The sequence below is a fragment of the Etheostoma spectabile genome, chromosome 11 (genome assembly GCF_008692095.1).
Source record: "Etheostoma spectabile isolate EspeVRDwgs_2016 chromosome 11, UIUC_Espe_1.0, whole genome shotgun sequence".
Classification (NCBI taxonomy): domain Eukaryota; kingdom Metazoa; phylum Chordata; class Actinopteri; order Perciformes; family Percidae; genus Etheostoma; species Etheostoma spectabile.
Genome location: NC_045743.1, coordinates 6,512,459 through 6,526,172, shown reverse-complemented (window position 1 = coordinate 6,526,172; position 13,714 = coordinate 6,512,459). Strand labels below are relative to the sequence as shown.

At 39.6% G+C, this 13,714-nt stretch overlaps 2 protein-coding genes across 5 annotated transcripts in view; one reads left to right on the top strand and one right to left on the bottom strand.

Annotated features, from left to right (window-relative positions):
- The first annotated feature begins 5,631 nt into the window (after positions 1-5,631).
- Positions 5,632-9,009, top strand: LOC116698297 (uncharacterized). Of its 2 annotated transcripts, XM_032530135.1 has the most exons (6): positions 5,632-5,887; positions 6,239-6,325; positions 6,711-7,019; positions 7,666-7,792; positions 7,892-7,916; positions 8,099-9,009. In XM_032530135.1, exons 2-6 carry the CDS (start codon positions 6,244-6,246, stop codon positions 8,192-8,194), a joined length of 639 nt encoding a protein of 212 aa, XP_032386026.1. In that variant the 5' UTR covers positions 5,632-5,887; positions 6,239-6,243; the 3' UTR covers positions 8,195-9,009. The 2 variants fall into 2 exon arrangements, 1 of the variants encoding a protein (XP_032386026.1); XR_004334177.1 differs by lacking the exon at positions 7,892-7,916 and having other exon boundaries at positions 7,666-7,796; positions 8,099-9,008.
- Positions 9,010-9,259: 250 nt separating this feature from the next.
- The window catches only part of si:ch211-214p13.3 (poliovirus receptor homolog), a 20,254-nt gene continuing 15,799 nt past the window's right edge, over positions 9,260-13,714 (bottom strand). For all 3 annotated transcript variants that reach the window (XR_004334176.1, XM_032530128.1, XM_032530129.1), the window contains one exon: positions 9,260-11,613. Coding sequence is in view for 1 of the 3 variants with exons in the window: in XM_032530129.1 (XP_032386020.1) it covers positions 11,602-11,613 (12 nt within the window). In the remaining 2 variants the exon portion in view is untranslated. The remainder of the gene's footprint in view (positions 11,614-13,714) is intronic.

The window sequence follows — 13,714 nt, the reverse complement described above, 5'->3', positions numbered from 1 at the left end:
GAGTTAGACAAACTTAGGGAGAGCTATGGATGCATAATTCTCTTTAACCTTGTCTCTGGAATATTCCATGGTATTAAACGTTCTTTCATCCAACCTACGGACTTGAACCCTTCTTCCTGAAAGAATCTAGAAGGGCAGGATGTCGCCCCAACACCGGCAAACTATATATACTGATATCTGTTCTGACATTTCTGTCCGACCATTCTTAACTCAACCGGCCATTTGTGACTTGTATGGATGAGATGCTTCTAGTTTCTAGAACAAGCCACAAGAATGACTTTTGAGGGTTTGTGGAAACCAAGTAATGCCAGCAGGCCCACTAAGTTGAGTAAATGCACATTTAGAAATCCACCCAATAATTATGCGGTGTTACAGAAGGGTGGGTCTGCTTATGCATGTTGTGATAAAAGCAGCACAGTTATCTTTGTCTTCTGTCTGACTGCTTAAAGGGAAATCTTGTGTTGGGGTGACTTGTTGCTGGAAGACAGTGGTGTGGAACCGTTTGGGGTGGAATTTTGAAAAACACCATGTGGTAGTAAGATGAGACAAGGGAAAAACGGAGTTAACATCAGGTCAATCCTATGAAGGTCACTGGAAAACAGGCTAGGGGCAAAACATTGGACTTGCCAAACAACAATATTTAGGTGGGACTGTGTTTTTGCATCTGTTATGGCAACACCGCTATTTTTGCATAACCCAACCTTGAATGCAGAGTACCTCAGGGTTAGGACGGCAGTACTACACTTCATTGTGGTTAAACTGTAGTGCTTAATCCCAAGACTCCTAGACTGAGAGTTCATAAAATGCTTCTGTCTCCCGAACCTTCTTAACTTCTCCAGAGTCAAGCTATGAGTTTTTCGTATCACTTGTTATTATTCATCCACATGTGGAACGTAAGTTAGAGAGATGGAAAAAGGAGTGCTGGGGAGAGGTAGTTGTTTTGAAGTATAGAAAGTTTAGCTTAGTGTTTTCTTAACAATTTATTTAACAAATATCAATTGGCTATTTTGAATTGTGCCAACAAAATGTGAAGCTACACGTCCTGTGGGCTTCATAGGCGTTACTTTTTGGGCTAAAGTTGTGGCTAGTTGTGCTAGCTATACAGCTACAAATAGATCCTAATATTTCAGTCCACATGCTGTGCCTTGCAGACAATCAGGTCTGCAGTGACCTTTTTGACCTAGATGACTAACATTATTTCCAGTGAAAGAGGGGAAGAAATCCTTTATCAAAGCACATTTCCCTAAAGAAAAATGCTGTTCCAAGAGTGGAGAGCTGCAGACATAGCAGAGGTAATGTTATAACGTTACTGTTTGGATCGGTCATCAGTAAATTACAAAGAAAAACACGGCAGGATAACTGCAGCTTCTCTATCTTTCCATAATGTAGTTAGACACTTATAATAACAATCTTTTGTTTCAATCTGTTACTGCAATGTGCATCCACATTCCAGTTGCAATTGCCCCATATGATTACTTTACAGGGTTCTCCCTCAATACTCGACCAATGTTACAAAAACATGAAGAAATAGGTCTGGATTGAAAAGTACAGAACAGAAGCACACATTCCAGACGCTCTTGGCCAGCAAGTCCAACAGGAAGAGTGGCCTCACTTTATTGCATTACAGAGGCTACATCCTGCCCTTGACTACTAATGGGTAGCACGGTGGCTAAGTGGTTAGCACTTCTGCCTCACAGCAAAACATAAAAAAATAAAACGTGCTATATGATTTAAAGCCTCTCATACTCAGGAGGTCATTTGGGTAGAAAAGTACAGCACAGCTATATTTCTGCAATATAATGTCTTCAACAAAAGTCTGAGTAAAGGTTCACAACATGTTCTGCATCCTCAGACACATAGTTTACTTCGTTACTGTACTCAAGTAGATTTTTCAGATATTTTTACTTTACCATTTATTTTTGTGCCGACTTTTTATTTTTACTCCTTACATTTTGAACACAAATATTGATACTTTCTACTCCTTACATTTTACAAAACATGCTCACGTTAGTTTCAAATAATTTCAGTGGAGTTACGATTTTATTTTTCGCGTCATCAATACCGAGTTCAATCTAATCACTCGGCGTGTGTGTGTATGTGTGTGTGAGAGAGTTGTACTAGTAGTAGGCTAGTAAAGAGAGAGAGAATGGGAAACGGAAGTTTGTTTGAAGGGGACCTGGTCACCACAAACCCAAATCATCTCAGCTGTTGTTGCTGTCATGTACTGCACTGTCTCTTCACGTGGCACATTAGGTTTGGCACATGTATGGGCCACTTCTTATATCGTAACAAGATAATACAATGTGTAATCAAGTGATGACTGATTAAAAGTAATGTAAATGCTAATTGCCCTCTGTTGATACTACAACAATGCATAGGCTCTTAACCTCGCAGTTTTGCACATATCATGTATGACTCAATTTCTCCATTTTTTTGCACAAAATTCTCCAGAAAGTGCCAAATTGAATGGTTTATTTTAAAAAAATACGGGGGAATTCTTAATTAATATATGTTTAGTAATTCATATTTTATCCTTTATTTTATTTCTAGAAGCCATATTTTGAGCATGCACACATACAGTGGTGTGAAAAAGTGTTTTCCCCCTTCCTCATTTCCTGTTCCTTTGCATGTTTGTCACACTTAAGTGTTTCGGAACATCAAACCAATTTAAACAATAGTCAAGGACAACACAAGTAAACACAAAATGCAATTTGTAAATGAAGGTGTTTATTATTAAAGGTGAAAAAAAATCCAAACCATCATGGCCCTGTGTGAAAAAGTGATTGCCCCCCTTGTTAAAACATACTATAACTGTGGTTGTCCACACCTGAGTTCAATTTCTTTAGCCACACCCAGGCCTGATTATTGCCACACCTGTTCACAATCAAGGCATCACTTAAATAGGAGCTGCTTGACACAGTAAGGTCCACCAGAAGATCCTTAAAAGCTACACATCATGCCGAGACCCAAAGAAATTCAGGAACAATTGAGAAAGAAAGTAATTGAGATCTATTAGTCTGGAAAGGGTTATAAAGCCATTTCCAAAGCTTTGGGAATCCAGCAAACAACAGTGAGAGTCATTATCCACAAATGGCAAAGACATGGAACAGTGGTGAACCTTCCCAGGAGTGGCCGGCCGTTAAAGAGCGCAGCGACGACTCATCCAAGAGGTCACAAAAGACCCCACAACAACGTCCAAAGAACTGCAGGCCTCACTTGCCTCAGTTAAGGTCAGCGTTCATGCCTCCACCATCAGGAAAAGACTGGGCAAAAATGGCCTGCATGGCAGAGTTCCAAGGAGAAAACCACTGCTGAGCAAAAAGAACATCAAAGCTCGTCTCAATTTCTCCACAACACATCTTGATGATCCCCAAGACTTTTGGGACAACATTCTGTGGACCGATGAGACAAAAGTGGAAGTCTTTGGAAGGTGTGTGTCCAAGTATATCTGGCGTAGAAGGAACACTGCATTTCATAAAAAGAACATTATACCAACAGTAAAATATGGTGGTGGTAGTGTGATGGTCTGGGGCTGTTTTGCTGCTTCAGGACCTGGAAGACTTGCCGTGATAAAAGGAACTATGAATTCTGCTGTCTACCAAGAGATCCTAAAGGAGAATGTCCGACCATCTGTTCGTGTACTCAAGCTGAAACGAACTTGGGTTCTGCAGCAGGACAATGATCCTAAACACATCAGCAAGTCCGACCCCGAATGGCTGAAGAAAAACAAAATGAAGACTTTGGAGTGGCCTAGCCAAAGTCCTGACCTGAATCCTATTGAGATGTTGTGTTATGACCTTTAAAAAGGCCATTCATGCTCGAAAACCCTCTAATGTAACTGAATTAGGACAATTCTGCAAAGATGAGTGGGCCAAAATTCCTCCAGGACGCTGTAAAAGCCTCATTGCACGTTATCGCAAACGCTTGGTTGGAGTTGTTGCTGCTAAGGGTGGCCCAACCAGTTATTAGGTTTAGGGGGCAATCACTTTTTCACACAGTGCCATGATGGTTTGGATTTTTTTTCACCTTTAATAATAAACACCTTCATTTACAAATCGCATTTTGTGTTTACTTGTGTTGTCCTTGACTATTGTTTAAATTGGTTTGATGTTCCGACACACTTAAGTGTGACAAACATGCAAAGGAACAGGAAATGAGGAAGGGGGCAAACACTTTTTCACACCACTGTACATGTAGATTCCTTTAAATGTTAATGGAAAGATTAAAAAAGGAAAAACTGGACCTGTGAATTCTCACAGAATAACTTTTGAATTCACATCTTGCTACTAAGTCAGAATCTTATTAACCTGGAGCCCCAGTCTCTGTCACAATAATCATATATGTGATGTTTTAGGCCTATCGGCAGACATCTATTTAAGATGTAGGCAATGGCATATAAAGAGCCTTTTTTCCATGTTCACTGAAGTGTCTCAGCTTGCATTCTAGTACCATTTTGTGTCATTTGCAAGGCTACCTTTACTTTTATATATCCTCCTACTTTATCGAATCAGCTAAATAGGTTAAAAACTGTCTGTCTTGTGGGCAACAATGTTGGTAATCCTCTTATGTACAGTTGGGTCCATAAATATCAGGACATCGACACAATTCTAATCTTTTTGGCTCTATACACCACCACAATGAATTTGAAATGAAATGAACGAGATGTGCTTTACTGAAAAGTGGGAGGCACATATACAAACTGTTGTAATTCCTACACCGTTCACCTGATTTGGATGAAAATACCCTTAAATTAAAGCTGAAAGTCTGCAGTTAAAGCAGATCTTGTTTTTTTCATTTCAAATCCATTGTGGTGGTTTATAGAGCCAAAAAGATTAAAATTGTGTTGATGTCCCAATATTTATGGACCCGACTGTAGTGCTGGGCTGCAGCAGATGCTGAAGGAGTGCTCTCAGTATGGCCTTAATTATGACAAAGGCACATAGGGAAATTGACTTTTTCAACCTTTTATTTGTCAGATAGTGCTCTTGTTGCATGTAAGGAAAACACATATTTAGGTCATGTCATATCCAATGACTGGACGGAGGACAAAGACCTCCACCGACAGCAATGTAAAATTTATTCTCAAGCTAACATGCTTCGAAGGAGGCTTTCTATGTGCTCTGGCTCTATGAAGTGCTCTTTGTTTAGGACCTACATCACACCGCTATATACTGCTCAACTGTGGTCGAACTATAAGCAAAAGAGTATGGCACAGTGCCAATCAGTTGTTTGTGTCCACTAGAGTGCCAACCTGCGAGGCACTCTTAAGACAACTGATGTTTAGTTGTATGTGTCGTCTGGACAAGTCAGAGAACCATATAATTGAAGCCTTTGTCAGTCCTCTGAAAAGCTGTTATAGATACACTTTTAGATTAAGATGACATTGGTGCAATAACCTGTACATCCTATAGGCAAATATGGAATTATTAAGTATGTTTGAATCTCCTTTTTATACTGTTTGATGTGTTAAATGGACCTGTGTCTGCAATAAAGCTTAATATATATTTTCAAGCCTGTACTTTGTTACTATTTCTTGAGTAAAGAAGTTCTATCAGTACTTCTACTTTTATTTGTACTTCTTCTTGAGTACAGGAAGTCAGTACGTTTGCCATCTCTGCGAGAGACCACCAAAGTCATGACATTTACTTCCTCTATGGAAACCATTTCTAGTGCGGTGTGTGTGTGGGAGGTCTGGCCAGGTTTAGTCTTGAAACTTCCCATTCATGTCTGCAACAGTATTGCACGCAGAAATGAGTAAATTGAGATTAAAATATTCTTAATAATTATATATAATTTATTCCTTTTTTGTCTTAGTAACATTAAAGCTGTAGTTTAGAGTTGAGGTATTCAGGAAGAGACAAAACAGCAGCTGCGATACTCACTACCGGTAAGTAAGTGTGGTTGCTATATCTATCAGAATGTATCATATGTGGGCTGATCTTTTCATTAATCTTCTGCACTCACATTTGTTTGATACTGATCATGTGACATATTTTGTGTTGTTACTTTTATTTTGTCAGTCTGTGACTTAATTGTTATTGTTGCACATTTTGGCCGAGATACTCTTGAAAAGGAGATTTTTGATCTTAGTGAGGCTTTCCTGGTAAACAAAGTGTGAATAAGAACTAAAATATTTTGGCAAAATACCAAATACCTATACCATATTTACATTTAAACCTTCTGAGCTGACCAACCCACATAAACATGATGTTTACAATGAAAATTTCTTTGTTTCAAGGTGGGATGGAGGCTTTTTGTAAATATTTGGGCATCAACAGGACCTTTTCTCTGATATGTTACATGTTCTGGATTTTCTCTCCAGCAGGTAAATTCAGTTTACTCTGACAGCGAATATAAGCTTCAGGAATAGTTTGACATCTAGGGAAATATGGTAATTCACTTTCTTGCCAAGATGAGAAGGTTGATACCACTCTCAAGATATAAGGTGTACATTTGTGATCATAAGTGCTTGTATGTGGCTACCTATAGACAGAGCCAGGCTAGCAGTCCCCCTCATTTTCAATCTTTATGCTTATCTTACCAACTGGTAGCAGTTATATATTTACCAGACTTAATATGGGAGTGGCATCAATCTTCTTATCTAACTTTTATTAAGAAAATGAAGAAACATTGCTTTTACTGTAGCATAAAGTGTGACATGACAACATGGTTGAAGTAAAAATAAACCTATCATCTAATTCCCCTCACAGAAGGAAACACAATCTCACAGGTGGTTGGCTCCAAAGTGACCCTGCCCTGCAATTACGAGTCAAACAGTACATTGGTTCAGCTGACATGGAAAATGAATAAGAATATCCTGTTTAGTTACAAGCCAAAGACTGCCTTACACAACAGTACAATAGCTCTCAACCTGAGCATAAGTATGTCTATGTCAGAGAGCCAGATGTTCGCACTGGTCATAGAGAGAGTCCAGAAGTCTCATACAGGAAACTACACCTGTGATATCAACACCTTTAAAGGAATTGAAGATCAGAGGAGGTGGGATCTGATAATAACAGGTAAACTAATCTGTGGTAATATTATGTCCTTGTAAGATTAGATGAAACATAAGTAATCCCTTTGTCAAAAGCAAAACGACATTCAATGAAAAAAAGGAACAGAGTGAATGTGGGGTTAATAAGGACAATAGAGCCAACAGTTGTGATACTGCTGTAATATGGAACTGCATGGCACACACACACACACACACACACACAAACACACACACACACACACACACACACACACACACACACACACACACACACACGTGCGATAATCTAAAGTGAATAAGGTGAAACAGTTAAAAAAGAACCACATAGGTACAGTATGGCTGGCTACACTGGTATTGTTTCCAGGTTTGCCTACTGTTAAACATAGTGTACAATCGTTTCAGTGAGAAATATAACTCCCTTTGCTAAACTGTCAGTGTTTTTCTCATATATTATGTTGAGCTTGGATATTGTAGAGTATAACATGGCACACAATGTAGGTGACTGGGACATTTTTAGAGGCCACAGGATATGCAAGCACCACTTAAATTTCCTTTATGAGAAAATGACCTCACACAGACAAATATCACTGTTTTTAAATGAAGTTGCGCTTAATTTAACTGCATATTAGACTTAGTCTATAGTGGGTTTAATACGGTTTTAATCCCTGCAGAGCATGAGGAAGCTGGAAATATGGACAAGCTAGTGATTGCTGTGGCAGCTGTTGTTCCTTGTGTGTGTTGCCTGACCTTTGCATTGGCTTTCATCATTCTGCAAAGAGTCCGCAAACAACGTTCAGAGTAAGTGACATCCAACATGTGATTGTTTGCTCAAGAAGACGTATGACTAATGACATCATAGGCTGCTGCTCGAGTTTTAACAAAATGTCTCTCTTTCAGGGATCATTCTCACACTGCAGAAATGGTAACTATTGTATTAATCACGTTGCCATTTGCGAGGTTCACAGTGAATTACAACAAAGTGAATTAAAGACAATTCCTATTACAATACGTTTTTCAGAGATCCTCACATTAAACTGAGCTACAGTTTTGTTGTAAACCAACATGTAGAATTTTAGAATTTTGTACTATCCCTTTTTTTCTCAGCAACAGAACCAAGAAGAAGATATTTATGAAAACTGCCTGGAAGGTCAACGACGTGGCTATAATAAGCCTCACTTTTGCAAACCCAGGGCTCACTGACAGGAAGCACAGTCCAAAGAGAGAGAACAAAATGGAAATGGAGTACTGGAAGTGGGCACATGTGTGAAACTGCTCATTTTACAAAACAAACATCCTTTATGAAATATAAACAAAGTCTTAAAACCTTTTTTTTCTCATCCTCTCTCTAAATTATTCTCTAAATTTCACTTTGAATTACTTTAGTCCTTTTACTGTATTTTTTACTATGTTCCATAAAGTTTATGGTTATACTATCACAGATGCTCAAGATCATGGCCTAAATATAACCATATCCCACGCAAGAAATATTAGTGCGTAACACACTTTTAAATAAATTGCAGTGATGCAGCTGGAAATATGTCATAAGACATCATAAGACCCATAGTTAAGCTTCTGATTATACATTAAGCCTACTGATTTAGGGTACAAATCAGTAAGCATTTGGAAGACAATTGAAATATGAAATATCAGTAAACGGTATACTGCTGCACCAAGTAAAAGACAACATTAAGGTAAGAAAGCTACAAAGACAGGGAGAACTGAAGATGAGTAAATGTTCAACAGCCCATTAAAGTTTAGCTTCTTTGTGATTTTTGTAAACAATGGTAGTTGAGCTTAAAGGGGTTCTCCAGTCATTTGGTATTAGACTTTCAAAAACTTGAGTGACTGACTCTCAAGTGAAAGCTGATTAAACAAAATATTTAAAATGGAGAAATGGGCTCTGCAAATGATTATTGAAATTAATGATTGTAGTGTCCAGTAACTCAATGTACATATGGATGTGAGTGTTGCATTAAGACATAAATTAAAAAACATCTTAACCACCAATCTATCCTTTAAAAGAATGGGAAATGGATGCTTTTGTATCACCAGTCTTATGTGTCACATCACTTTACTATCCATAAGACTTGCAAGGACAAGGACATGTTTGTTTCCTTGGTACTGACCTTGAGACAGCTGCTACTTCCAGTTATGAGGCTGTAGTCTGTTCTACTGCTTTGTCAACTCAATGCATCCTGAATACTGTGTTTACTTTTCAAGCACTGACCAACCCAAACTGTGTACACACTGTATATATAGAAATACTTGAGGCATTTGTAATGTTTATTATATTTATTTGGAGAACAAAGGAAGAGTAATTGACAAGCTGAACATTGCCCTACCACCAAAACAGAGGTTAAAAAGTAAACAATGACTATTTTCCCACAAAGCACATGACATTTGACATCAGTCGGGAAACTACAGATGCAACTAACTATTTCTTACTTCAACGAATGCTAAAGCATTACAGCATAATAAAGCAAATATTAAACTATGACCATAAACATTAACGGATACAATAAACTGTTAAATTCCTAAACCTATTAGTGCAAAAAGCAAAACACTCAGCACACAATTAATGTATGATTTAAGGCTTTAAAAGAAAATAAGGACAGACTACAAAAGTATGGTAAGCTCACTATCTTCTAACTCTACCCCCCAGATTTGAAGTCATCAGACCCAACCCATGCCAAGTGACATCCCTTCCCCTTGCTGCTGCAACAGTGTGCAACAGCATTTCCCCATTGATTTAAATCTTTTAATCTTGTTTTCAATTCAAAACACCATTAATATTTGATGTGTAAAATCAATGTCAATCAATTTATCTTTTATAAATAATTACAATATTGTCAAAACTGAACCCAATTAAACATTTTCATTGCACATTTAGCTGCTTTAAATACTCAATCTTCACATAAAGGATTCCTTACATAGTTTAAATGTGTTTGAAAAGTCTTCAGAAGTTCTTCTTAAGTTTTTATTTTTTGTTTTATACAAAGCTTGTAATTATAAACTGTGCTATATTAACCTTTTGACCCAACTGCTGCACACACACATTTACAGTTTTAGTAGAAATAAGCGTACATTGTTTATTCGTCAGAATAAAAAGGCATATTTGGTTTGTTGTTTTGCACCTGCAAAACAGTTTGATGAGTTTATTAGGGGGATATGGTAAAAGGATATTGTTGTAACTACAATATCTACAGTTGTGAGTGTAACAGCTGTAACAGAAATAAATGACTCTGATGTGACTCCTGGGGGAGCGAGGTAAGTTTTTCAAGAGAAGAAACTAATCTGCTTGTGCAAGTAAAAGCATGCAAGCAGATCCTATCATTTTACTAGTTAAATGTATTTCTTTTTATTCTTTTGCATGTTTGTGTGCTGCACACAACATTTGCGTTGGGCTTTGTGCTGCACTGCACCGGGTCAGGATAGGGCCTTAGGGTTTCAGAAATTCAGCTCACAGCAATGACTGGGATTTTTAAATGTGACTGAACCTTCGGAGCATTGTGCATGCTGACACCGACTTGATAAAGGAAGAGGTTTAAGTTAAGTGCTGGTATAAACAGAATCCGTTGGGGGCTTGGCAAATAACATGTTTTGTTGTACACACTACACCAGTGTCCCTACACTAATCTGACAGTATTTTTCTTACATACAGTGCATGTTTAATATTATAACATATATAGACTGTGTGTCATCTGTAGAGGTTCTCAGGAAAGATGTAGCTGCCAGTTGGCTTTCCCAGAGGACAGCCATGGTACTGTATATATATATATATATATATATATATATATATATATATATATATATATATATATATATATATATGTATTCAGTCAGGAAATAATTCATGAAATAACTCAAGGGCAAAATGGAATGAGAAATTGAAATGACAAAAAAGCTAAAAATATGAAAAGAAACAACAATAACATTGTCAAAGATGACAAGAGTGGCAACATTCAAATACTAAAACAACCAAAGTAATAAATTGTACTTAGCAGACTTCTACAGCACTTTCATAAAAAAACATAGTGTTTCTCCAAATTGATTTGTTTGAAAGCACGAACAAATGAAAAAAAGTGTTGCAGAACGTTTCTTAATATGTCTGTTTTGTCAATTTGTGCCTTTTATCTCAAGTTTAAGTGTGTTGAGCCTCTTCCGCCACAATACAGTATTTTGTAGTATGTATTCATTGCTTATTCTCAAGTTTTCTTTTCAAATTTCTCATGAATAATTTCTTGGCAAGAAACCTTGTTCAACCTAGTTGTGTGCAGGCATAAATGCTTCATAGTCCTCTGCTTTTATCAATCGTTAATGCAGTTGGTGGTTAAACAGAGTTGCAGTACCGTTAATGATAAGAAAAACAGTCACAAGCCATATTTGCATAGATACTGTTGTTGGCACTGACTCGGTTGACTCATTCTCTACCTACAGTTTGCAATCTTCATTTACCATTTTGTTGCTTTTGTTGTACAGCATTTTATAGAATCATGTTAATGCTATTAGCAATAGATATTACACTGTACCATGTTGACTAACCAGCTGAGTGAGGAGTGACACATACGCCAGTCCAACGGTCGTCCAGCTTGTTGTTGCCTTGCATGTCAAAGAGATTCCTATGGCAGACAATTCAAAATGTTTTATTAAAACCAAGAGCTTAATTCCAAAAGAATCTAAAAAGAGTTTTAAGGTTTCTGCTAAAAGAACATTTAAGAAAAACAATACACTGAAAAGATAGACAGTTGTACTTTAAATAAGGGGCATTCAACATTTGTTAAGCCAAGGAACCCTTTAACTGTGAGTGAGACGGAGCAGGGACCCTCTACTACATATATTGTACAAAATGAAGTTGCATATTAAACTGGGCCTACAATAATGTGTAGGCAACCTAAAGCCTTTATACATATTTTTTTCAGTGCATAGAATCCTAAGCTAATAAAAGAATTGTTGGCATGATTTTATAAATCATGTTTAATGTTAAACATACATTTAGCACAGTGAATCTCTCTGGGAACCATCACCTTATTGTGGTGGAGAGGTGTGTGTGTCCCTAGGAACCTGAGGGCTGTGTTGTTGGAAGCTTTGTGCTCCTGGTAGGGACTCCCATGGCATAGTGGTCTCAGGGGAGGGGCCAGACAAAGAATGGTTCAAAAGATCCTATGACAAAGCGAGGAAGGGATCGAGGGACCCTGTCTGGAGGAAGCGAATGGGCTCCCGTCTAGAGCCAGGCCCGGACAGAGGGCTCATCAGCGAGCACCTGGAGAAGCACAGCCCAAAAAAGCAACATGGCACCTCTTTCTCCAGCCCATGGGCCCACCACCTGTGGGAGGAACCGATGGGATCGGGTGCGCTGCCACATGGGTGGCAGTGAAGGTCAGGGGCCTCGACGGACCAGACCCAGGCAGCAGAGGCTGGCTCTGGAATGTCCCCTCTGTGTGGGGGAAGGAGCCGGAACTTGTGTGAAGCGCTACCAGTTCTCTTCTAGATCTAGTGGTACCTCTATGCACAATCTCTTTTCTGGAAGCATACTCCTGGATCGGGGTTGGACTCTGTCCTACTCCGGAGTTGCCCAGGGTCTGAGGCGCCGGGGGGGTGTGGAGATACTTACAACCCCCCTGCTGAGCGCTGCTGCGTTAGAGTTTACCCCGGTGGACAAGAGGGTCGCCTCCCTACGCCTGTGGGTAATGGGAGGGAAAACTGACTGTTTGTGCATTAACACCAAACAAGAGTTCTGAATATACAGCCTTCTTGGAGACCTTGAATGGAGTCCTGTATAGGGCTCCAGTAGGGGCCTCAGGAGGGTTTGGCCGATAGTCGACAGGACAGGATATTGAGGCATAGTAGGGTTGGGGAGGGGTTGCAGTTCGATGGGCTCAGGATCTCATTGCTGTTTTTTGCAGATGATGTGGTCCTGATGGCGTCATCGGCCTGTGACCTTCAGCACTCACTGGATCGGTTTGCAGCCCAGTGTGAAGCGGCTGGGATAAGGATCGGCACCTCTAAATCTGATGCCATGTATCTTAGCAGGAAACCGATGGAGTACCTTCTTCAGGTAGGGAATGAGTCCTTACCCCAAGTGAAGGAGTTTAAATACCTTGGGGTCTTGTTCACGAGTGAGGGGACCACGGAGTGGGAGATTGGTCAGAGAATTGGAGCAGCCGGTGCGGTATTCCATTCCGTTTATCGCACTGTTGTGACAAAAAGAGAGCTGAGCCAGAAGACAAAGCTCTTGATCTACCGGTCAGTTTTCGTTCCTAGCCTCACCTATGGTCATGAAGGCTGGGTCATGACCAAAAGAACGAGATCCAGGGTACAAGTGGCCAAAATGGGTTTCCTCAGGAGGGTGGCTCGCGTCTCCCTTAGAGATAGGGTGAGAAGCTCAGTCATCCGAGAGGAGCTCGGAGTAGAGCCGCTGCTCCTTTGCGTCGAAAGGAGCCAGTTGAGTTGGTTCGGGCATCTGGTAAGGATGCCTCCTGGGCCCCTCCCTAGGGAGATGTTCCAGGCAAGTCCAGCTGGGAGTAGGCCTCAGGGAAGACCCAGGACTAGGTGGAGAGATTATATCTCCAACCTGGCCTGGGAACTCCATAGAATCACCCAGTCGGACCTGGTTAATGGGGCTCGGGAAAGGGAAGTTGGGTGTCCACTGCTGGAGTTGCTGCCCCCGCAACCCAATGCCAGATAAGTGGATGAAGATGGATGGATGGATGGAATCCTTTG